This window comes from Erinaceus europaeus, chromosome 17, assembly GCF_950295315.1.
Source record: "Erinaceus europaeus chromosome 17, mEriEur2.1, whole genome shotgun sequence".
In the NCBI taxonomy this organism is placed as follows: Eukaryota; Metazoa; Chordata; class Mammalia; order Eulipotyphla; family Erinaceidae; genus Erinaceus; species Erinaceus europaeus.
Window position 1 is genome coordinate 5,236,366 of NC_080178.1, and position 25,049 is coordinate 5,261,414.

At 48.3% G+C, this 25,049-nt stretch overlaps 1 protein-coding gene across 3 annotated transcripts in view; it reads left to right on the forward strand.

The window, feature by feature from the left end:
- The first annotated feature begins 5,510 nt into the window (after positions 1-5,510).
- ATL3 (atlastin GTPase 3) overlaps positions 5,511-25,049 on the forward strand; it is a 39,210-nt gene continuing 19,671 nt past the window's right edge. Inside the window, exons 1-5 of one of the 3 annotated variants that reach the window (XM_060176189.1) lie at positions 5,511-5,670; positions 18,260-18,474; positions 18,607-18,750; positions 20,945-21,049; positions 23,099-23,149. In XM_060176189.1, the coding sequence (XP_060032172.1) occupies positions 5,592-5,670; positions 18,260-18,474; positions 18,607-18,750; positions 20,945-21,049; positions 23,099-23,149 (594 nt within the window). In that variant the 5' untranslated portion in view covers positions 5,511-5,591. Of the gene's footprint in view, positions 5,671-5,737; positions 5,890-6,169; positions 6,277-18,259; positions 18,475-18,606; positions 18,751-20,944; positions 21,050-23,098; positions 23,150-25,049 lie in introns of those variants that run through there. The other 2 variants (XM_007518534.3, XM_016186221.2) reach the window with 2 other exon arrangements.

The window sequence follows — 25,049 nt, forward strand, 5'->3', positions numbered from 1 at the left end:
GGATAGGACAGAGAGAAATGGAGAGAGGAGGGAAGACAGAGAGGGGGAGAGAAAGACACCTGCAGACCTGCTTCACCGTCTGGTGGGGAGCCCGGGGGCTCAAACCGGGATCTTTATGCCGGTCCTTGTGCTTTGCGCCACTTGCACTTAACCCGTTGCGCTACCACCGCCCGACTCCCAAAGTCCAGCTACTGATCATACCACATGACTCCACTCAGAGTCAGCTGGCTGAAAGGAAGCGGCAGTCAGTAATTATCAGTGTTTAGCTATTTGAGTGTCCAGTGTTTTGATGACCTTAAATATCTGGGAATAGAACTACAACAAAAAATATGTTTCTTGTTTACCAGGATTGTTTGCGAAGCTGTGATCAAAGCCCACCTATAATTAGCACTGTGTCTTACAGATGCTGAAACTCTGCAAGGTATTGGGAAGACTGATGAACTAATGCTGACCTCGATGTTGTATTTGAGGCAGATGTGATGTCAGTATTTGCTGGTCACTTCCTGGCAGGATGGAATGCATTGGCTCTCTACTGGGAGGTCTTAAAATAGAATGGGTGTTAGGGAGGAGGGTAAATAGCATAATGGTTATGCAAACAGACTCTCATGCCTGAGACTCAATCCCCCAGGTTCAATCCCCCTGCACCACCATAAACCAGAACTGAGCAGTGCTCTGGTTAAAATAATAATAATAATAATAATAATAATAATAATAATAATAATGTGGTCCAGGAGGTGGCACAGTGATAAACCTTTGGACTCTCAAGCATGAGGTCCTGAGTTCGATCACCGGCAGCACATGTACCAGAGTGATGTCTGGTTCTTTTTTTTAAAATTTTTTTAAATATTTTATTTTATTTATTTATTCCCTTTTGTTGCCCTTGTTGTTTTATTGTTGTAGTTATTATTGTTGTTGGATAGGACAGAGAGAAATGGAGAGAGGAGGGGAAGACAGAGAGGGGGAGAGAAAGACAGACACCTGCAGACCTGCTTCACCGCCTGTGAAGCGACTCCCCTGCAGGTGGGGAGCCGGGTGGGGAGCCGGGTGGGGAGCCGGGTGGGGAGCCGGGGTTCGGACCAGGATCCTTATGCCGGTCCCTGTGCTTTGCGCCACCTGCGCTTAACCCGCTGCGCTACAGCCCGACTCCCGTCTGATTCTTTCTTTCTCCTATCTTTCTCATTAATAAATAAATAAAATATTAAAAAAAAAGAATGGGTGTTTTGTTCAAAGGCAAACATTAGGTACTTAAATATGAAAGGAAGAAGTGAGTGAGAAGTGTTAACTGTAACATACTTAAAAATTTTTTTTTATTGGGGGTCGGGCGGTGGCGCCGTGGGTTAAGCGCACGTGGCGCAAAGCGCAGGGACCATCACAAAGCACAAGGACCGGCGTAAGGATCCCGGTTCGAGCCCCCGGCTCCCCACCTGCAGGGGGGTCGCTTTACAGGCGGTGAAGCAGGTCTGCGGGTGTCTGTCTTTCTCTCCCCCTCTCTGTCTTCCCCTCCTCTCTCCATTTCTCTCTGTCCTATCCAACAATGACAACAACAATAATAACTACAACAATGGCAACAAAGGGAATAAATAAATAAATAAAAAGATACTTTCAAAAAAGGGAAAATAAATAAATATAAAAAAATTTTAAAAAGAGAGGGAGAGACACCTGCAACATTGCTTCACTATTTGCAAAGTTTTCCCCCTGTAGGTGGAGGCCAGGGGCTCAAACCCCGGTCTTTGCACACAGTAACATATAACAGGTGCACCACCATCCAGCCCCTATAAATTCTTTATGGGGCGCAGAAGGAGGGAGTTCTGGCTACTGTAATTGCTTCTCTGATGGATATGGGTGTACCTCCATACCCCTAGCCTGTTTTTATCTTTCTGAAGTGGGTTATTGCTGGAGCTCAGTGATGCCACTACAAATCCATCATTCCCAGTGGCCATTCCCCCCTCCCTTTTTTCTTTCTTTTTTTTTTTTTTTTTTTAAACCAGAGCACAGCTCAGCTCTGGTGTATGGTGCAGGGGATTGAACCTTGGACTCTGCAGCCTCAGGCATGAGAGTCTCTTTGCATAACCATTATGCTATCCTGCGCCCCCTTTTTTCCTTCTATTTTATTTAATGGGACAGAAAGAAATTGAGGGGGGGAGGTAGAGGGGGAGAGATAAAGAGAGATACCTGCAGACCTGCACTGCTGCTTGTGAAGCTTCACCCCTGCAGGTGGGGACTGGAGGCTTGAACACAGGTCCTTGTGTATGATAAAGTGTGTGCTCAACTGGGTGTGCCACCGCCCGGCCCCTCATTTGAAATTCATATTCCAGTGGGATGAGACAAAAAATGAAATAGAAGTCAGATGGTAAGAAATCTTATGGGAGTGAGTGGGAGAGCAAGCCTGATGGTTATGCAGAGACTCTTACGCCTTAGGCTACAAAGTCCCAGGTTCAGTCTCCCAAACCACCATAAATCAGAATTGAACAGTGCTCTGGGGAAAGAAAAAAAAAAAAAAAAAAAAAAGGGAAGAAAGAAAAGAAAAAAGGAAGAGAAAAATAAAGATGGGGGTTGGGTGGTAGTGCAGGGGGTTAAGCGCCCATGGCACAAAGTTCAAGAACCAGTGTAAGGATCCTGATATGAGCCCCCGGCTCCCCACCTGCAGGGGAGTTGCTTCACAGGCGGTGAAGCAGGTCTGCAGGTGTCTATCTTTCTCTCCCCTTCTCTGTCTTCCCCTCCTCTCTCCATTTCTCTCTGTCCTATCCAGCAACAACGACATCAACAACAATAATAACCACAACAATGATAAAACAACGAGGGCAACAAAAGGGGGGGGGAAATGGCCTCCAGGAACAGTAGATTCATGGTGCAGGCATTGAGCCCCAACAATAACCCTGGAGGCAAAAAAAATTAAAAAAAAAAGAAAGAAAGAAGATATTGGAGTAAATGAATATGGGGAAGTGTAGGGAAATTGTGAGGATATGGTTGAGCTTGGCAGGGCTTGACTTGAGGGGCCGTCCATCCTGTCAGTCTCTCTCTCTCTCTCTCTACTGAGAGGTTGAGCAAGGAGGGACACAACCCCTCAAGATTTGCTTTGTCTTATCGGACTCCCTGCCTCACAAGGCACCCTGCATTCCTGATGCTATGGCCTGCTCCCTTATTATCTGCATAATCATTGTTTTGCCTGAAAGATCCCCACCCATTCCATGCCTTTGATCTATCTTCTTTCTACCCTCAAGACCCTCCCTGCCTGCAGGGTATTATTGATCCTACCAGTTAAAACCCTCCCAACAGTTGCTAAGGAAGTTCCTACCTTTCCCAGCTCCTTTTGCCTTTTTCCACCCCTTTCCTAACCATGTTGGTTTCCGACTTGGCACTTTCGGGTCCGACTTTTAAAGGACTTGGCTCTCTGATCAATAAAGAGAATTGAATCGCCTCACCGCCTCACCACCACGAGCTCTGTTCCTGAGTCATCTCTCTCGTGTCGCTGATTGAGTAGCAGCCCAGGCTGGCTCCGGTAGTGTTCTCTCCAACCCAGAGCGTACGTGCTCGAGAAGAGTCACCCCCACGCTAGCCTGGCAGGGAAGGAGACTAGAGCATGCTGCCCGGAGACCAGGGAAAATGCACCAGTGGTCATGTAACAGACTTTCATACTTGAGGCTCTTGAGTTTCCAGGTTCAGTCCTTGCACCATCATAAGCCAGAGCTGAGCTGTGCTCTGAAAAATAAAATAATTTACTAGAAAGGTAAAATAAGATGCTAGGATGTCTCCACAATTTGAAACCCTTTTACTTATATGTTGCAATTGTGATAAGTCAGTGGTTTTTGGTTCTTCTTTTTCTTTCTGACCATGCCATACAATGCCCTGGATTTATGTCACAGCCTCAAGGGGTCTGCCTTTTGCACATCCAGTGTAAAGCCCCAGCAGCAGAGGGGAATGAAGTCTCTTGAGAATTTGGGAGGGATTAGAAGTGACAGCAGAAAAACAAGTTAGGACAGAACCTCTTTAGAATAAGCGTTACCTCTTCACCTCTACTCCAATTACTTGAAAAGGCAATAGCTCAAAGGGTAAATAGCAGGTAGCTGGAAAGAGGTTACAACAGCTAACTAAGGCAGATGCAGAGGAAAGAGAACTGAATGATTTTTTTCTTTTTCTTTTGCCTCCAGTTGCTGTGGCTCGGTCCTGGCACTAAGAATGCACCATGTTTGATGGCACTATCTATCTATCATCTATCTATCTATCTATCTATTTATCTATCATCTATCTATTTTTATTCGATAGGACAGAGAAAAATTGAGAGCCGAGGGTAGATAGAGGGAGAGAAGGATAGACACCTGCAGACTCGTCGCTTCACTGCTTTGTGAAGTGACTCCCCTGCAAGTGGGGAGCCGGGGGTTCTACCCGGGATCCTTGCGCTTAACCCGGTGTGCCACCACCGACCCCCATGATTTCCGTCTTTTTCTTTTTTTTTTTGACACCTGCAGATCTGCTTCACTGCTTGTAAAGCGACCCCCCCCCCCCCGCCCCCGCAGGTGGGAACTGGGATCCTTACAGCGGTCCTTGAGCTTCGCGGCCATGTGTGCTTAACCCCGATGTGCTACTGCCCGGCCCCGATTTCCTTCTTCTTCTTTTTTTTTTTTTCAAAAGCAAAAGTTAGATGCTTCATATTAAAGGAACAAGAAAAACGAGTTGAATGGCGGAGGCAATGGTGACAGCAAGGGGTTGTTGTTGGTGTGGTGAGTGGATGACATAGCCTACTCCAAGCTCTACCCCCCAAGCTACGACAACTGTCCCTTTCCCAACAATAACAAAACCCAACAATAGTCTTTCAATTTTTCTCAGTCACGTGTTTAGTACCAATAAAAAAGCATTTTGGGAAGAACCTGTTTGTAGTGTTTTATTTATTTATTTAAGATTCTATATATTTACTAATGCAAAAGATAGAAGAGAGAGAAAGAACCAGACATCACTCTGGTACATGTGCTACCAGGGATTGAACTCAGGACCTTATGCTTGAGAGTCCAATACTTTATTCACTGAGCCACCTCCCAGGCCACTGTTTATAGTGTTCTAACTGGCCAACACAAGCCCTGGAGTGCTTGTAAAAGCAGTTTCACAGTAAGTTCCTGTGAACCAGAGGTGAACAAAAGATGGCCAGGACTTGGGCTGCACACAGAGGGTGGGACGTCACTGGAAATTAATTAGGAATTTTTTAGTTAATTAATTAGGAATTAAGAGAGGCTGCATCTGCAGGTTTGCTTGGCCATGGGCAGGGATGGGGGTGCACCTGGGGGTGGGGAGTACTGAAGTCACAGCCTCCCCCTCCTTGTGAAGTCAAAATCACTAAAAAGCCAGCGAGGCTTACGTCACCCGCGCTGGAGGCCTCTCTGAACACTTGGCGCCAAGCGCCGACCATCTATGGCAGGGAGCCGGCGCAAACGCGGCCAGTAAGGGCAGCAGGGGAGCCATCGCAGGGCTCCGCCCCCCGGGCAGAGGCCGCCCGGCCCCCTTCCGCATGGCCTGCTGGGAGTTGTAGTCCAATCTTCGGAGCGCGACGTCATCACCGCTCTTCTTTTCCGCTTCCTGCTCGCCCCGCATGAGCGCGCAGAATGGGCGTCGCCGGCAAGGCACCCGCCAACGTGGGACTACATTTCCCAGTGGACCGTGGGCCCCATGTCCCAGCCCCAGGTAGTCGGCAGTGGCCCCATGCGCACGCGCACTCACCCTCCCGGGCTCCTCCCGCTTGGCGAGCCGGGGGCCGCTCGGTTTCGTTATTCGCACAGGCCCCGCCCATTCCCCCCGCCTGCCCCGGGCCCGCCCCGCTTAGCGGCCCTGCTGCTTCTGCCCCCGGCCGAGGCTCCATGTTGTCCCCTCTGCGAGCGGGAGCGGCTGCCTCGGGAGGAGCAGGTGAGGCGCTCGATCCCCCGGGGCTCCGAGCGGACCTCCCGCCCTGGGTCCCGGATCCCGGGGCTCCTGGGCCGGTGAGCTCGGGGCGGGGGGCTGCGGGCGGGGCCCGGCCACCGCGCGGCCGCCAGCTCCACCCTCGGGCTCGGGGTCCCCGGGGCCCGGGGCTCTGGGGACGGGAAGGCAGGTCCAGCCTTTTGCTCGAGTGCGGAAGGCTTGCTCAATGAGCATCTTGGAGTTTGCAAGTTTTTTTTTTTTTTTTTTTAATTTGCATCCTTTTAAGGGCATGGAGGTTCGGACCATGAGAAATTAATTGTTAGAGAAGTGAGTTTCCAAGCCACACTGGCCTGCCTAGATAGAGGAGCTTGAATGTGGCCTCGGTTGGTTGCTGTAAGTTTTTTTTTTTTTTTTTTTTCCCAAAGCAGATTTGAGTTGGTACTTTGTTTCTTTGAAACCCACCCCCCCCCCCACCACCACCACCACCACCACGACGACACACACAACACAGAGAATCCAATGAAAAGCCAGGACTTGGTCGCCACCCCTCGAGGTGTGTGGAGGCTTCTTCTTGTCACCTTACCTGGCGGGATTCGGCTTGGAAATGCATGGCGCTGTGGAAATCCCCAGCCCAAGAAATGAGGCTTGCGAAATCCACCAGCAAGAACTTGAACGTTGTTTGCAGAGTCTCAGTAAATAACCCCCAGCCCTCAACTTTTGGATCCTCAGTTGGGTGGCATGTCTTGGGACAGACCATCACCAGCTCACGCAGCAAACCACGTGTGTGTGGCTGGCTGGCTTCCCTTGGCGGTGCTGGTCTGGGGCGGGTATTCTGCCTGCAGGGGGAATTCACGCTGCTTTGACGTCTGTAAATTACGGAAGCACCTAGATGAAAAGGAGCTCGAAGCAAGGAAGCATTTTGCAGTATACAGCAATAATTAATTAATTAGTTAATTTATTAATTTGTACCAGAGTACTAATCAGCTCTGGCTTTAGGGTAGTGCTGGGGATGGAAACTGGGACTTTGGAGCTTCAGGTATGAGCGTCTCTTTGCATAACCCTCTATGCTATCTCCTCTACCTTACAACAATGTTTTATTAATAGCTATACTTCCCAAATCTCATTGGAGAAATCCTGAAGTTAAGGAAAACAGGAATATAATTTGTTACCAAACTGTTAGATTTGACAGCTGTGGTGATTGTCAGAGAGAAGGATGGGGGAGAGACATGGGACTTTGGTGGTGGGTGTGGTGAATTACAGACATAATCGGATGCGGAAATGTGCCTCTCAAGTCTTTAACATTATGCAAACCGTTCTCAAGCATGAGGTTCCGAGTTCGATTCCTGGCATTGCATGTGGCGGATCATGGTTTGGTTCTTTAATCTCTATCATTAAGTATAAATAGAGCTGAAAAACTGTGCTGAATACAGTTCCCACCTGAAGCATGTCACAAATCAGGACATAGGCTTTACTGGTATAGTTGGTGAGTAGTTACTGAAAGAGTTACTGAGTTCTTGCCGATAAGTGTTGCTAGTTAAAGGCTAATTTATCGGCTGGGTGGTGGTGCACCCAAGTTGAGCACACCCATTACCATGCACGAGGACCCAGGTTCACGCTTCAAGAATGGTGAAGCAGTGTTGCAGTTGTCTCTTTCTCACCTCTTACTCTATTTTCCCCATCCCTCTCAATTTCTCTGTGCTATTGAAAAAAAAAAAAGCCTTTTACAAACTGACCCACAGATAAAACCTTCAGCCAGATTGGTTTTGGTGGTGTTTTTCATCTTTAGGGGCGAGGCAAGCTAGATAAATATTAAAGTAATTCTGTCAAAAATTTCCAGTAATAAATAGCCTGGCATCATTCTTAAAGAAAAAGAAAAACGGGGGTCGGGCAGTAGCGCAGCGGGTTAAGCGCACCTGGCGCAAAGTGCATGGACCAGAGTAAGGATCCTGGTTCGAGCCCTCGGCTCCCCACCTGTAGGGGAGTTGCTTCACAGGCGGTGAAGCAGGTCTGCAGGTGTCTATTCCCCCCCTTCCACTCCTCTCCATTTCTCTCTTTCCTATCCAATAACAAACGACATCATCAACAACAATAATAACAAGAAGGTTACAACAACAAGGGCAACAAAAGGAAAAAAAAATGGCCTCCAGGATCAGTGGATTCATGGTGCAGGCACTGAGCCCCAGCAATAACCCTGGAGGCAAAAAAAAAATTGTTTATTGTTCTGTGCTAAAGTGCAAACCTTTGCTACAATAGAAGAATTGAGGAAAACACTTCCTCTCAACTCTCTTCACTAATTAGAATATGAATTTTACCTAGTATTCTCTCTCTCTTTAATTGCCACTAGTGTTATTGCTTGGTGCTTGCATGGTGAATCCTGGCACCTTTTTTTTTTTTTTTTTTAATTTTTTTAATACCTTTATTTATTTATTGGATAGAGATAGCCAGAAATTGAGAAGGAAGGGGTGATAGGAAGGGAGAAAGACAGAGACGCCTGCAGCCCTGCTTCACTACTTGCAAAGCTTTCCCCTTGCAGGTGGGGACTGAGGGCATGAACCGGGGTCCTTGCAGGTGTGCCACCACCCGGCGGTCCCCCCCCCCCCCCCCCCCGGCATCTTTCCTTCCTTCCTTCCTTTGTTTCTTTATTTGTTGTTGGATAGAGACAGAAAAATCGAGAGAGGAGGGAAGAGAGAAAGTAGAGACCCCTGCAGCTCTGCTTCAACGCTTGTGAAGCTTTCCCCCTGCAGGAGGGGACCAGGAGGCTTGAACCTGTGTCCGTGCGCACAGTAATGTGTGTGCCTAACTAGGTGTGCCACCACCTGCTCCCTTTTTTCTTGATAGAACAGAGGAAAATGGGGGGGGGGTTAATGGAGAGGAGGGAGACACACCTGCAGTACTGGTTTCATTTCTCTTCCCCCCTGCATGAGGAGTGAGGGCTTGAACACAGATACTGTGTGTGCTTAACCAGGTGTGCCGCTGCCCTCCCCCCAGATTCCCTTTGGCTGGGTGTAAATAAGGTACCCATAGAAACAACCTTAGTATATGTCAGCCTGCCAGCACACTCAGCTGGCCTCCAGACAAAAGAGAGGCTGTGAAAGCACTCCACCCTCACCCGCAGGAGCCACACCCAGAGCCGTTACCCTGTGTGGGCATCTGACTTGGGGGGAGAGGGAACTGCCCCCCATCCCTCCACCCCCCCCCCCCCACTAACAGCCGGGGAAAGCTGCGTGCTTCTGGTTTCGGGTGTGTTGCTGCAGCCCTGTAGAATGTGTTGTTTCAGAAATAGAGTGGAACAACTCAGGTCATAGTTTTACCCTGACTCATGCTCTCTGCCGAGTCAACAGTTTCTATTACTGGGGTGGGTTTGCTTTTCAGGACTGAGCAGTAAGGGTGGGCCCCGAAGCTCCATCTGCCCCCAGGATTCCGAACCTGGGGCGCTTTCACGGGCGTGTTTTTTGTTTTTTCTAAAAAATAAATGTTATTCCAGAGAGACAGAATTTTGCATAGATACGGAGAGAAACTGCAAGGGAAGGAGGGGATGAAGAGGGAGAGCGATGGGAGTTGGGATGTAGCAGCGGGTTAAGTGCAGGTGGCGCAAAGCGCAAGGACTGGTGTAAGGGTCCCGGTTCCAGCCCCCGGCTCCCCACCTGTAGGGGAGTCTCTTCACAAGCCAAGCGGTGAAGCAGGTCTGCAGGTGTCTGTCTTTCTCTCCCCCTCTGTCTTCCCCTCCTCTCTCCATTTCTCTCTGTCCTATCCAACGATGACAACAACAACAATAATAACTACAACAATAAAAAACAGGGGCAACAAAAGGGAATAAATAAATAAACAAAACAAAAAGAGGGAGAGAGACAGAGAGACACCTGCAGCCGTGCTTCACCACTCGCAAAGCTCTCCTCCTGCAGGTGGCAACCGGAGGCTCGAACCTGGGTCCTTATGCATTGTAACGTGCTCAACAAGGTGGGCCAACACCTGGCCCCCTTCTTTCTTCTTTTAGATGTATTTATTTATTCACTTATGAGAAAGACAAGGGAGGGAGAGAGGAAGAGACCCCCTAGAGTATCACTCTGAAACATGCAGTGCTGGGTCTCCAACTTGGGACCTTACGTTTGAGAGTCTGAGCCTTTATCCACTGGGCCACCTCCTTGACCCTTGCAGGTGTGGTTCTTCTAAAAGGCTCTAGAAATTTAGAGTTAAGAGATAATTCTCAGAAGAGCTCTGGAATTTGTACAGATTCCCACACATTTGTGCCTATAGTAATTTCATCTGCTATTTTTGTATTTTCCTTTTCAGATTTAATTATTTTTATTAGAGAGAGAAGAAACCAGAACTCTCCTCCCCCCCCCCCCCCCCACACACACACCCAGCACTTATGATGCTGGAGATTAAACTCAGGGATCTCCTGCCCGAGACTTCAGAGCTTCATCTCTGAATTTGCTTTTAAAAGTCGGATCACTGCTCACCTCTGGTTATTTATTGATGGGGCTGGGAATGGAACCCAGAACTTCAACTATGGACATTCTCTGTGCAACTGCTGCTGACCTGTTAAGACCTTGGGAAATAGCTGCTTTGCTGAAAGGAGAAGACATTTAAGGTGGCCGCTGTGGGGAAGTTAGAGCCCCTAAGTTTAATGATTCCTGCTTGACAGGTAGTGGTTCCACTGCAGTAGAGAATTAATTTTCTTTTTTTTTCTTTTTTTAATTCGGGAATTAATGTTTTACATTCAACAGTAAGTACAATAGTTTGTACATGCATGACATTCCCCAGTTTCCCATATAACAATACAACCCCCACTAGGTCCTCTGAATCCTTCTTGGATCGCCATGTCTTTAAGCCTAGTCTGCACCGAGTTGAAGAAAACTTCAGTGCTGTGGCCTCTCTGCTTTATTTTATTAATTTTTAAAAATTTATTTATTCCCTTTTGTTGTCCTTGTTTTTATTGTTATAGTTTTTTTTAAAAATTATTTTATTTATTCCCTTTTGTTGCCCTTGTTTTATTGTTGTAGTTATTGTTGTCATTGTTGGATAGGACAGAGAGAAATGGAGAGAGGAGGGGAAAGACAGAGAGAGGGAGAGAAAGATAGACATCCGTAGACCTGCTTCACCTCTTGTGAAGTGACTTCCCTGCAGGTGGGGAGCCATGGCTTGAACCAGGATCCTTAACGCCGGTCCTTGTGCTTTGCGCCACCTGCGCTTAATCCGCTACGCCCCGACTCCCTTTTTTTAAAAAACAGATTTTTATTTATTTATTTATGAGAAAGACAGGAGGAGAGAGAAGGAACCAGACATCACTCTGGCACATGGGTTGCTGGGGATTGAACATGGGACCTCATGCTTGAGAGTCCAAAGCTGTATCACTGCGCCACCTCCCGGACCTTGGCTTCTGTTTTTATCTGCCTGCCTGCCTATCTATCTATCTATCTATCTTTATTTATTTATTTTTCCATTATTTATTTGTTTTTTAACAGCATAGATCAGCTCTGGTTTATGGTAGTGCAGGGGTTTGAACCTAGGGCCTTGGAGCCACAGGCCTGAGACTCTCTTTGCATAGTCATTATACTATCCACCCCGCCCTTTACTTTTTATTAATGATTTAATATTGATTTACAAGATTATAAGCTACCGGGTGTAGTGCCACACTGTTCCTACCACCAGAGTTCTGTGCCCCCATCTTCCTCCTTTGGAAACTGCAGTGTTCTCCCAAGGTCACAGATCTGTTTTTATCTTTAAAAAGGAAGAGGGCCAGGGGCAGATAGCATAATGGCTGTGCAAAGAGACTCTCATTTCTGAGGCTCTTGTTACCAAAAAAAAAAAAAAAAATGGAACAAATCTTTTGTGTGGATTTTTTTTTTCCCCTCTTGCCAGGGTTTTGCTGGGGGCTTTGTTGTACCCTTGGAATTCCACCACTTCTGGAAGGCTTTTTTCTTTTTCTTTTTTTTCCCCCAGATAAAGAGTGAGAGAGAGTGTCTATACCTGGTGAGCTGCCTCCCAGGCCCCTGTGTTGGTTCTTACTGAGCAAGTTGCCTCAAATGCTCTGATCATCAAATTTGATCTCCCTCTTTCTCTTTTTTTTTTTTTTTAATCTTTATTGGATAAGGACAGCCAGAAATCAAGAGGGAAGGGGGTGGTAGAGAGGGAGAGAGACAGAGAGACACCTGCAGCACTGCTTCACCACTTGTAAAGCTTTCCCCCAAGTAGGGAAAAGGGCAGGTGGGGACCAGGGGCTCGAACCTGCATCCTTGTGCATTGTAATACATGCGCTCAACCAGGTGTGCCACCACCTGGCCCCCGGATTTTTGATCTCTTCTTTAGCCAGACCAATAGCATTTCAAATGATGCCAAGGGGATGAATAATTACTACTAAATTTAGCCAAGTGAAGATACCCAGGAAATTTTCACCTGTTCAAGAGTCATTGGGGAGGGGTTGGGTGGTGGCGCTCTGGTTGAGCGCACATGTTACAATTCTCAAGAATCTGGGTTCAAGCCCCTGGTCTCCACTTGCAGGGGGAAAGCTTCATAAGTGGTAAAACGGGGCTGCAGGTATCTCTCTGTCTCGCTCCCTTTCTATATCCCCTTTCCTCTTGATTTTTGGCTGTATATCAAATAAATAAAGATAATTAAAAAATAATAATAATACAAAAGACTCATTGGATTTGGGGCTGGGTGGTGGCACACCAGGTTGAATGAAGACATTACCATGCACGAGGACCGGGGTTCGAGGCTCTGCTCCCCACCTGCAGGAGGGAAGCTTATTGAGCAGTGAAACAGGGTTGCAGGTGTCTCTCCTCTCTTTCTCACACTCTCTTATCTCCCCCTGCTAGCTCAGTTTCTCTCTATCCAGTAAATAAACAGATAGGTAAGTAGAGCCACTGGATTTTAGAACCAGAGAAGAACTTCACCTAAGTGCCTGAGTTTTAGAGGAAATGGAGATGCAGAGTGGTGAGATGGTGCTAATTACAGACAGTGCAAGACTGGGCCAGAGGAGAGGTGTCAGGGAAGACACTCCCTCACCAGAAAGGCTGGACTCATGAGAATAAATGATAGAATTCAGAGCAATGTGGAGGGGAAGATAGATTGAGGGGCGATTTGAAGGCTGAGAGGTGATTTAAGAGAAGTTGGGTAACAGGATTCACTTTTAAAACGGAGACAGCATGCTCACGTATATGAGTGATTTATCTTGCTGACAGGAAGTGGAGGCTTATAAAACCTTCGTTTTGGAAAGGCTGCTAGTGGTTCAGCACTTGACTCATTTGGCTGTTAAACTGACCTTCCCAGAACCACACAGTCACCGGTGGTAGAACTGGAACAGGAGGAACCTGTTTCCTGATCCTTCAGCTTCTGTGCCCACGCACTATTCCAGAGCGTGGGGTGATGGTGGCATACCCTGGGGCAGTCCTTCCCACGGCCACTGGTACATTGGACCTGAGCGTGGGTTGGAAATTAAAAGCCGCGCCACAAAAAATAGAGGGTATAGTGTAATGGTAAGTGCAGAGATCTTGAGGTGTCTCAGAAGTAAGTGGCAGTAGTATTCTGTGTCGAAAGCCTAATGGCGCTGAAATAGAATCAGTTAAGAGCCACTGAGTTTGGCAGGAGAGGCCAGTGATCAACAAGAGTGATATATATGTACTTATATGTATATGTGTATATATGTATTTTTTTTTTTCCTTTTTGTTGCCCTTGTTTTTTATTGTTGTAGTTATTATTGTTATTGATGTGGTCGTCGTTGGATAGCACAGAGAGAAATGGAGGGAGGAGGGAAAGACAGAGAGGAGGGAGAGAGAGACACACCTGCAGACCTGCTTCATTGCCTGTGAAGCGACCCCCCTGCAGGTGGGGAGCCGGGGGCTCGAACCAAGATCTTTACGCCGGTCCTTGCGTTTCATGCCATGTGCTCTTAACCCGCTGCGCTACCGTCTGACTCCCCAAGAGTGCTTTCAACAGCAAACAGAGAAGATAGACAGATTGTGGGGCCGGTGGTGGGCACCTAGTTGAACACACACCTTACCCTGTGGGAGGACCTGGGTTCAAGTCCCCTGGTCCCCACCTGCTGGGGGAAGCAGGGCTGCAGGTGTCTGTCTGTCCCTTTGTTTCTCCCCTCTCCCTTCTCAGCTTCTCTCTGCCCTATCAAAATAAATAAGATGTTTAAAAAGAAAAGAAGGCCATATTGCATTTTAAAAAAATGTTTTATTTGGGAGTCGGGCAGTAGCGCAGCGGGTTAAGCGCATGTGGCACCAAGCTCAAGGACTGACATAAGGATCCCAGACATAAGGATCTTTCTCTCCTCCTCTCTGTCTTCCCCTCCTCCCTCCATTTCTCTCTGTCCTATCCAACGACGACCACAATTAAAAAAAACAGGGGCAACAAAAGGGAATAAATAAATAAATATTTAAAATGTTTTATTTTATTTTATTGGATAGGGACAGTGAGACATTGAAAGGGAAAAGGGAGATTGGGAGAAACAAGGCCTTGGGGAGAGTAGATCCAGGCTCTGACTTTGGGGTGGAGGTCTCTAGCTTTCACTCATCACCTCTGAGATATTTTTGGTGGTCTGGGAGGTGCTGGGGTGGAGAAAATGTTAGACTGTAGCGTGGGATCCCAAGTTTGCTTTTCCTGTGCCATAGTGATGCTCTGGTTCCTCCTCTCTCTCTCTCTCACCCCTTCATTCATTAATACATAATAAATCTTTAAAAATGTTTCATAGCCATCCAGGGGGGTGTCGCAGTGGGTCAAGTGTTGACGATGTCCTGAGTGTAATCCCGGCATCACATGTACCAACCAAAGTGATGTCTGGTTCTCTCTCTCTCTAACAAAATCTTTATTTAACTTTAATTTTATTACCGAAGCACTGCTCAGCTCTGGTTTATGATGGTGCAGGGGAATGAACCTGGGACTTTGGAGCGTCAGGCATGAAAGTCTTTTGCATAACCATTATGCTGTCTACCCTTGCCCATAAAATCTGGAAAAGCCATTTTGATGACCTTTTCTACAGTTGCTGCCATGCTGCGGATATGTTTGTGCCCTGTAGTGGAGCTCAGCCCTACAGAGGTGACATCACCAAACCCGGCCTTGGTGATGCAGTTGACAGGCGGGTTGGGAAGACCGGAAGGCGGTTTAGCCTCAGGGATAGGGCCGGCGGCTTGGGGTGGAAGAGGCTAAGGAACTGGGGAGCCTCAGAGTCCAGGCTAAATCAGCCAAGGACACACCGGAGACATCTGGAGAAAGGTGAAGACGGTGCATCGAAGGATCTGCAGCGCAGTCTGCTGTCTCAGGCAGGACCTGTGAGCGAACTGTGCAGTGAGAAGCGAGCTGCTCTGGGGCCGGGCGGTGGCTTACTCCCTTGAGCACACAGATAACAAACAGTGCATGAGGACCCAGGTTCAAGACCCCATCCCCATCTGCAGAGGGAAAGCTTTGTGAGTGGTGAAGCTGGGTTGCAGGTGTCTCTCTGTCTCCTCCGCCCATCTCCGTTTCTCTCTGTCTCTGATGTTGTTGTTGTTGGATAGGACAGAGAAATGGAGAGAGGAGGGGAAGACAGAGGGGCAGAGAAAGACAGACACCTGCAGACCTGCTTCACCGCCTGTGAAGCGACTCCCCTGCAGGTGGGGAGCCGGGGGCTCGAACCGGGATCCTTAGGCCGGTCCTTGCGCTTTGCTCCACCTGCACTTAACCCACTGTACTACCGCCGGACTCCCTGAACTTACTTATTCTTTATCTCTCTGGGAGTATAGACCCAGGGTCATTTTGGGGTGCAGAAGTTGGGAAATCTGGCTTCTGTAATTGCTTCCCTGCTGAACATGGGTGTTGACAGGTGGATTCATACTCCCAGCCTGTCCCTCTCTTTCCCTAGTGGGGCAGGGCTCTGGGGAATGGGGCTCCAGGACATATTGGTGGGATCGGCTGTCCTGGGAAGTTCGGTAGCATCTGTAACCTAGTGGCCTTCCCAGTTTATTTTATTTTATTTTTTTTTAAATCTTTATCTGTTGGATAGAGACAAAAATTGAGAGGGAAGGGGGTGATAGAGAAGGAGAGAGACAGAGAGACACCTGCAGCCCTGTTTCACCACTTGTGAAGCTTTCCCCCTGCAGATGGGAACCAGGGGCTCGAACCTGGGTCCTTGCGCACTGTAACATGTGCGCTCAACCAGGCGCGCCACCACCTGGCCCCTGAACTCCCCAGTTTTAAAGCAGCCTCCGTGCAGAACTCAGGGTCAGTTGTTGCCTCCGAGTTGCCATCTTGGCTCCGCCCCAGCTTTATTATTCTTAAACCAGGGCAGGATAATTTCCCATGTGGAATTGTTGAGGATTAAATAAAAGAATGTACATAAAAGACATAGCCACAAGGGGTGCCCTTTGGTACTGTTGTGGGCTTTCTTGAATAAAACCTGACGTGGGGTGGGGGATAGCATAACGGTTACGCAGAAGATTGTCAAGCCTGGGGTTCCATGGTTCCAGGTTCAGTTCCTGGCACCACTACCAGCCAGAGCTGAACAGTGCTCTGCTTGATTCCATCATTCCTGGAGAGAGAGAGAGAGAGAGAGAGAGAGAGAGAGTGAACAGCATCACCCCACCTGCTGGGAAGCTTCCCCTTTGTGCTCTCATGTGGTGTCCAGGGCTTGAACCTGGGTCCTTGCTGTTTATCGTCATTGTTAGTATTGTTATGCTGTCGTTGTTGTTGGATAGGACAGAGAAATCAAGAGAGGAGGGGAAGACAGAGGAGGAGAGAAAGACAGACACCTGCAGACCTGCTTCACCGCCTGTGAAGCGACTCCGCTGCAGGTGGGGAGCTGGGGGCTCGAACCAGGAACCTTGCCCTTCTCGCCGCGTGCGCTTAACCCGCTGTGCTACTGCCCGACTCCATTTGCCTGTTCTCACAGGCTTTCTGTATTATTCAGGGTAGCAGTCCTTTGACCATAGGCACTGTGACTATTTCCATCTAGTCTGTGGATGGCAAGTTTTACTGTCTTTTTCCCCCCTCTTTTAATTTTTATTTATCTATTTTGGATAGAGATAGAGATTGAGAGAGAAGGGACAGGTAGACATGGAGAGAGAAAGAGAGACAAATGTGGCCTGCTTCACTGCTTGTGAAACTTCCCTCTTGCAGGTGGGAACGGGGGCCTTGAACCTTGGGTCCTTGCACATATGTGCACTCAATCAGGTATACCACCACCAGCCCTTACCGAGTCTTTTGATGGGGAAACATTCTTTTAATGTAGTCTAACTTGCCATTTGTTCTTTTTTTTACTGTAATGGTCAGTGTTCTCCTGATCTGTTTAAGGAGTTTTTACTTTTTTCATGTTCAAAAACCCCACCTAGTTAAAACATATTTATTTATTTTTAAAATATTTTCTTTTTTTTATTATCTTTATTTATTTATTGGATAGAGACAACCAGAAATCAAGAGGGAAGGGGGTGGTAGAGAAGGGAGACAGACAGAGACACTTGCAGCCCTGCTTCACCACTCGCAAAGCTTTCCCCCTGCAGGTGGGGACTGGGGGCTCAAACCCAGGTCATTCGTTGCGCATTGTGACACATGTGCGCTCAACCAGGCGCGCCACCACTCGGCCCCGTTAAAATATATTTATATAGGTAACTAAAACAAAGAAACTTGGACAAAATTAAGAATAATAACCACACTGTAGTTTAGAGTTTGTGAGAAGTAAGGGGGGAGGGCGCACACAAGACATTGCTGGTGGGTGTGGTTACACACCCCGCTACCCCTGAAGTCTGAGTTTTGCAGACCACAGTCAGTCACTTAACAATAATAAAAAATTAGGGAGCTAGGTGGTAGCGCAGCGGGTTAAGCGCAGGCAGTGCAAAGCGCAAGGATCAGCGTAAGGATCCTGGTTCAAGCCCCCAGCTCCCCACCTGCAGGGGGATCACTTCACAAGCAGTGAAGCAGGTCTGCAGGTGTCTGTCTTTTTCTCCCTGTGTCTGTCTTCCCCTCCTTTCTCCATTTCTCTCTGTCCTGTGCAACTACAACAATAACAACAATAAAAAACAACAAGGGTAGCAAAAGGGAATAAATAAATAATAGAAAAAAAGAGAGAAACCGGATTTAAAAAAATTACAAAATCTTGGGCAGGGGAGATAGCATAATGGTTATACAAACAGCCTCTCATGCCCGAAGCTCCAAAAGTTCCAGGTTCGATCCCCTGCACCATCATAAGCCAAAGCTGAGCAGTGCTCTGGTGTTTCTCCCTCTCCCTCTCTCTCTCCCTCCATCCCTCTCTCTCTCTGTCTTTCTCTGCCTCTCTCTCAAAAATAAAATAAATAAATGAATAAAAAAAAAAATCACAAAATTTTTGAGCGTAACAGAATCCCCAGAGCCTGGAGCTAGCGTGTGTCTCCGAGGCTGATGCTCTTGGCTCTGGCGTGCACAGGTGATGCCATGGAGAGCAGGAAGCCAGGGCCGGTGCAGGTTGTATTGGTGCAGAGAGACCAGCATTCCTTCGAGCTAGAAGAGAAAGCCCTGGCCAGCGTCCTCCTGCAGGACCACGTCCGAGACCTCGATGTGGTGGTGGTGTCCGTGGCCGGCGCCTTCCGCAAGGGCAAGTCCTTCTTCCTGGACTTCATGTTGCGCTACCTATACTCCCAGGTGAGTGAGGCCGGGTGGGTCCGCCCCTCATCAGGAGATGGGCCCCGAAGCCCCAAAGAGTGAAAACGGCTCCCGGGTTATATCCTGGGGTGTGTACAGACGCCGTGACTCGGTTTCTGACTCCTCCTGCAGAAGGAAGGCGGCCGTTCCGGCTGGCTGGGCGAGCCAGACGAGCCCTTAACTGGATTTTCGTGGCGCGGGGGGTCTGACCCAGAGACCACCGGGATTCAGATCTGGAGCGAAGTGTTCATTGTGGAGAAGCCAGGTGGGAAGAAGGTAAGGAGGAAGGCAGGCCGTGCTCGCCTCCAGAGTCCAGTTAGAAATGCTTTTCTTCTTCTTTTTGCCTCCAGGGCTATCGCCGGGGCTCCGAATCCACTGCTCCTGGAGGATTCCCCCCCCCCCTTTTGTTTTCTCTTGTTGTTTTATCGTTGTTGTGGTTGTGATTATTGTTATTGATATCGTTGTTGTTGGACAGGACAGAGAGAAATGGAGAGAGGAAGGGGAGACAGAGGGGGAGAGAAAGACAGACACCTGCAGACCTGCTTCACCGCTTGTGAAGTGATCCCCCTGCAGGTGGGGAGCCCGGGGCTCGAACCAGGATCCTTCCGCTGGTCCTTGCACTTCGCACCATGTGCGCTTAACCCGATGCACTACCACCCGACCCCCAGGAATACTTTTTATCAAAGCCACATCAGTATGCGGCTTAAAAACAGTGCCTGAGGGCAGTGGGGACAGCACAGTGGTGACACAGAAAACTGTCCCAGTGGATCCAGGCCCCAGTGGCTTGTGAAGCGACTCCCCTGCAGGTGGGGAGCCAGGGCTCAAACTGGGATCCTTATGCTGGTCCTTGTGCTTCGTGCCATGTGCACTTAACCTGCTGCGCTGCCGCTACCGCTTGGCTCCCTTTCCTCTCTTCTTTTTTTATTTATTTTTTTCCCTCCAGGTTTATTTGTTGGGGCTTGGTGCCTGCACCATGAATCCACTGCCCCTGGCCATTTTTTCCCATTTTTGTTTCCCTTGTTGTTGTTGCCATTATTTTTATTGCCATTGTTGTTGTTGTTGGATAGGACAGAGAGAAATGGAGAGAGGCCGGGAGAAAAAGACCCCTGCAGACCTACCTGCTTCACCGCCTGTGAAGCGACTCCCCTGGGGGGGGGGGGCGCGGTAGGTAACAATGGTTATGCAAAGAAACTCTCATGCCTGAGGCTCTGAAAGCCCCAGATTCATTCTCCCTGCACCGCCCTAAAGCCAGAGTTGAGCAATGCGCTGATAAAAAGAAAAAAGAAAAACAACAACAGAGCTTCCCCACTGTCTTGCCATCACCTCGGGGTCATCAATCACTAGATACTTTTTGATAAATTTACTTCTCTTGCTGAACATATTAGATCCTGCCCCCTCTTGGAATCTGTTACATTACTTAAGAGTTTGAGAGTTTATTTTTAAGTTGTCGGACTGAAATTTTAGCAACTTGTACAAGCAAAGCTACTTTAAAACTACTGTATTTTATTTGCTATAGTGCCCGAATTCGCTTTTATGGTGGGGCTAGTTCTCTACATCCTTTTTGAAGAGCTTGAGGCATCTCGAAGCCCAGCTGTATTTATACAGACTGCACTGGTGCAGCCTCAATTCTCCTGCCCCTCATTTGGCATTGTTGGTCTGGTTGGGAAATAAATGTTGATTTCCTTATATCAAACTACCAGAAAACTTGAGATTCTGAAGAGCACACCACCCTGCAGGTCAGTGTCCCGGGCACCCAGCACTTCTTTTTGTTTTTACCTCCAGGGTTATTGCTGGGGCTCGGTGCCGAATCCACTGCTCCTGGAGGCCATTTTCCCCCTTTTTGTTTTATCGTTGTTATGGTTATTATTATTGTTGTTGTTGTTGGATAGGACAGAGAGAAATGGAGAGAGGAGGGGAAGACAGGGGGGGAGAGAAAGACAGACACCTGCAGACCTGCTTCACCGCCTGTGAAGGGACTCCCCTGCAGGTGGGGAGCCGGGGGCTTGAACCGGGATCCTTTCTCTGGTCCTTACACTTCATGCCGTGTGTGCTTAACCCGCTGTGCTATCGCCCGACCCCCCCCCCCCAGCACTTCTTTTTACTGGGTGAAGCTTAAGTAAGCCAGTCGCTGCCTTAACTTTCTTTTTCAGCGACAGAAACATCCAGATGTTTGGCTGTGTGTGCTCGCTGCTCTGACAGTGGGCAGCTTTGGTGGGCAAGGCGGCTTCTCCTTCCCTCCTCCACAGGGCTCTGTCACTCCGTTGTGTGTTGTCTCATCAGGGCAGGGCAGGTGATCGTCTCCAGCCAAGTTCTCTGGTGAAAACAAGACTCCTAAACCTGTGTGTTTTCCTGACCCAAACCACAACCTCATTTATGTACTAGCCAGGGTTTTAAGTTTACTCTCCACATCTCCTTCTTTTCACCGTAATGCATTTTGTTTGCTTTTTTTTTCCCCCTTCATTTTTGGTAGGTCGCAGTTGTGCTGATGGATACTCAAGGAGCATTTGACAGCCAGTCCACCGTGAAAGATTGTGCCACCATCTTCGCTCTTAGCACCATGACTAGTTCCGTTCAGGTAAAAAAAAAACACCTAAATGGGAAAAATGTTTGCAGAGGAAATGTGACACACAGAACACAGCCTGGGGCTGTCAGAGGATCCCGGTGGGGATGTAGTAATGTTGCTTTTGACTGCAGATACACATTAAGCCTTTGCCTGCTTAGGAAGGAAAAGCAACACTCTCCAAAATATGCAGGTAGACACACAGACACATCTATACACATCCCCAGGGCTGGGGGTACAAGCGTAATGGTGATGTCAAAGGCTTCTGTGTCTGGGGCTCGGAAGTCTCGGGTTTGATCTTCAGCCACCATAAGGCAGAGCTGGGCAGTGCTCTGGGAACACGAAACAAACAGCAGACTCGGTTCAGTGCACTCATGGCCTGTGCGCAGGGGCCTAGGGGGACACTTCACGAGTGGCGAGACAGCTCTGCGGGTGTCTTTCTCTCTCCCGCTTTTTTTTTTTCTTTTTTTCCCTTTTGTTGCCCTTGTTTTTTATTGTTATAGTTATTATTGTTGTTGTTATTGATGTCATCGTTATTGGGTAGGACAGAGAGAAATGGAGAGAGGAGGGGAAGACAGGGGGAGAGAAAGACAGACACCTGCAGACCTGCTTCACCACCTGTGAAGCGACTCCCCTGCAGGTGGGGAGCCGGGGGCTCGAACCGGGATCCTTATGCGGGTCCTTGTGCTTTGTGCCACGTGCACTTAACCCGCTGCGCTACCATCCGGCTCCCTCTCTCTCCCACTCTTTTATCTCTTCCCATTCCCTCTCATTTTCTTTCTGTCCTATAAAATAAAATAGAAAAAAAAAAAAACTGACATAAACTACACCACATAGCATGTGCAGATAGGATAAGAACATAGGAAAACTGTATTCTAAACCGTAAAGGAAGAATTTTGTGATTTCATTTTTAAAAAAATTTTTTTAAATCTTTTTTTATATATATATTTATCTTATTTATTCCCTTTTGTTGCCCTTGTTTTATTGTTGTAGTTATTATTATTATTGTTGTTGTTGTTGGATAGGACAGAGAGAAATGGAGAGAGGAGGGGAAGAGAGAGGGGGAGAGAAAGACAGACACCTGCAGACCTGCTTCACCGCCTGTGAAGCGACTCCCCTGCAGGTGGGGAGCCGGGGGCTCGAACCGGGATCCTTATGCCGGTCCTTGCGCTTTGCGCCACGTGCACTTAACCCGCTGTGCTACCATCCGGCTCCCTCTCTCTCCCACTCTTTTATCTCTTCCCATTCCCTCTCATTTTCTTTCTGTCCTATCAAATAAAATAGAAAAAAAAAAACTGACATAAACTACACCACATAGCATGTGCAGATAGGATAAGAACATAGGAAAACTGTATTCTAAACCGTAAAGGAAGAATTTTGTGATTTAATTAAAAAAAATTTTTTTTTAATCTTTTTTTAATATATATATTTATTTTATTTATTCCCTTTTGTTGCCCTTGTTGTTTTATTGTTGTAGTTATTATTATTGTTGTTGTTGGATAGGACAGAGAGAAATGGAGAGAGGAGGGGAAGACAGAGGGGGAGAGAAAGACAGACATCTGCAGACCTGCTTCACTGCCTGTGAAGCGACTCCCCTGCAGGTGGGGAGCCGGGGTTCGAACCGGGATCCTTATGCCGGTACTAGTGCTTTGCGCCACCTGCGCTTAGCCCGCTGCACTACAGCCCGACTCCCGTGATTTCATTTTTTAAAAGTACTTTTATTATTTATTTAATTTATCATTTATTGGATAGAGACAGAAATTGAGAGGGGAAGAAGACAGAGAGAGAGACACCTGCAGACCAGCTTCCCCACTTGTGAAGCTTTCTCCCTGCAGGTGGGGACCAGGGACTTGTCCCGGGTCCTCGCACACTGTAATGTGTGCGCTCAGCCAGGTGCACCACCACCCCGTGATTTCACTCTTACACGTGTCTTTTTCCCCCAAAGGCAGATAATATCACTGTTTGGACATACTTGACATTTGGAACTTGGGTCAGTGTTTTAGGCCTTTGTGGGGCTTGTTGAAGCAAACTGGAGTCGTATCAATCTGGATTTTTATTTTCTAGATATATAATCTATCTCAGAACATTCAGGAAGATGATCTCCAACAGTTGCAGGTATGTATGTACTCCTCGTAAAAATGCCAGGACCGTCTTGACTCATTCTTTTAAAATTGATTTTAAAGTTCTAACACTAAGGGACCAGGACTGTAGCTCAGTGGTCGAGCGTGTGCCCTGCAGGGGTGGAGTCCCGGGTTCTATCTCTGGTATCATGTTAAAAAAAAAAAAAAGTTTTGTGTGTTTGTTGCTGGGGCTTTGGGTATGTATGTGTTTGCAACTTCACCATCCCTGGACTGCTGTATATGAGAGGGGTGGAGCGATCACAGTATCAGAACCTCTCTTGGTGCCCTGGCGCTCCTAGGCAGTGCTGGGGCTTTGTGTCTGGGCCACGCACCTGGCAGCACAGGTGCCCTGTCGGTGACTTATCTCTCTGGCCCCCAAACAGTCGACTAAGATACTTTTTTTTCCCTTTGTCACCAGGGTTATGGCTGGGCCTTGGTTCTGGCACTATGAGTTCACTGCTCCTGGTGGCCATTTTTTCCTTTATATTTTTATTTGATAGGGCAGAGAGAAATTGAGGAAGGGGGTTAGAGAGAGGGACAGAGAGAGACAGACACCTGCCGACCTGCTTTACCACTTGTGAAGCGAACCCTCTGCAGGTGGGGAGCCGGGATCCTTACACTGGTCTCTGACCCTCAGGGTCTCAGCTTCACTCTCGTGGACGCTGCCTTTCCCACATGTCTGAACCACACCTGAGGCAGATCCCTGTTGTCTGTTTCTTCCAGAACATTTTTAACAGCTTTGTCCCATGAATTTACCCTCCCCACCCCTTTTTGTTAAGACAGAGGCAGAAGGAACCCGCAGCACCAACGCTTCTTTTAGTCTAGTGGGGGCCGGGCTCAGCCTTGCACCTGACAAAGCAGCGCACTACCCAAGTGAGAGGGGAGAGGGGGAGAGAGAGAGAGAGAGAGAGCTTGTTAATGAGAGCAAGAACCAGAGCATCACTCTGGCACTACGTAATGTCAAGGCTGGAACTCCAGACCCCACGCATACCACGCTTACACTGCGCCACCTCTCTGGCTACCGAGTCGACAGCTTAGGCTTCGTGCAGAAACAGAGGATGTACGTGAGCCCTCAGCCCCTGGGTTCAAACATTTGAGTGGCCTCAGACCGAGGGGAGGGGGCAGCACCTGCCTGTGACAACACACCTGCCCTCACGGAGTCTCTGTGCTAGTCGTGAAGACACACTGTGCAAGACCAGGGTGGGGCTGCTTGCTGGGGACACTGGGGTGTATGCCAGGCTGGGATCTTTTCCACAGAAGGCCAAGGAAGGCCTCACTGGGACAGTCTCAGTGGATTAAGGAAGTGAGAGCCAATGGACCGTACAGAAAGGGGGAAGCGATTACAGGCGGGCAGACGGGAGCTAGTACAAAGGCCTTCAGGCAGCCGTGCCTGTTTGAAGATCAGCCAGGAGAGCCAGGCTGGGTCCTCCTGTCACAACTGTCTGTGACACTAAGTGAAGCAGGAGCTGTTCTGAGCAGAAGCACAACACCGTCGAGCTAACCTGCTCAGCTCTGGCTCGGGGTGGTGCCAGGCATTGAACCTGGGACCCTGGAGCCTTAGGCATGAATATCTTTTGCATCATCATTGCGCTGTCTCCACAGCCCGCTGGCCTAACAGCCACCGGGCTGCTGTGCTGACACCGGTCTGTAGGGGAAAGGGCTGAGGCAGTGAGGCCTGGTAGGAGGCTATTGCTCAGTAGCGAGCTGAGTGGCAGCTGGGAGTGGGCGAATTCTGCATTTGCCAATGAATCGGGTGGGAGGAGAGATAGGGGATAGAGACAGAGACAGCTAAAGACTGTGGTAGGGTTCACGGTTCCCACTGGCTTTTTATTTTTTATTTCATTTTTATTTATTTATTTTTATCTTTATTTATCTATTGGATAGAGACAGCCAGA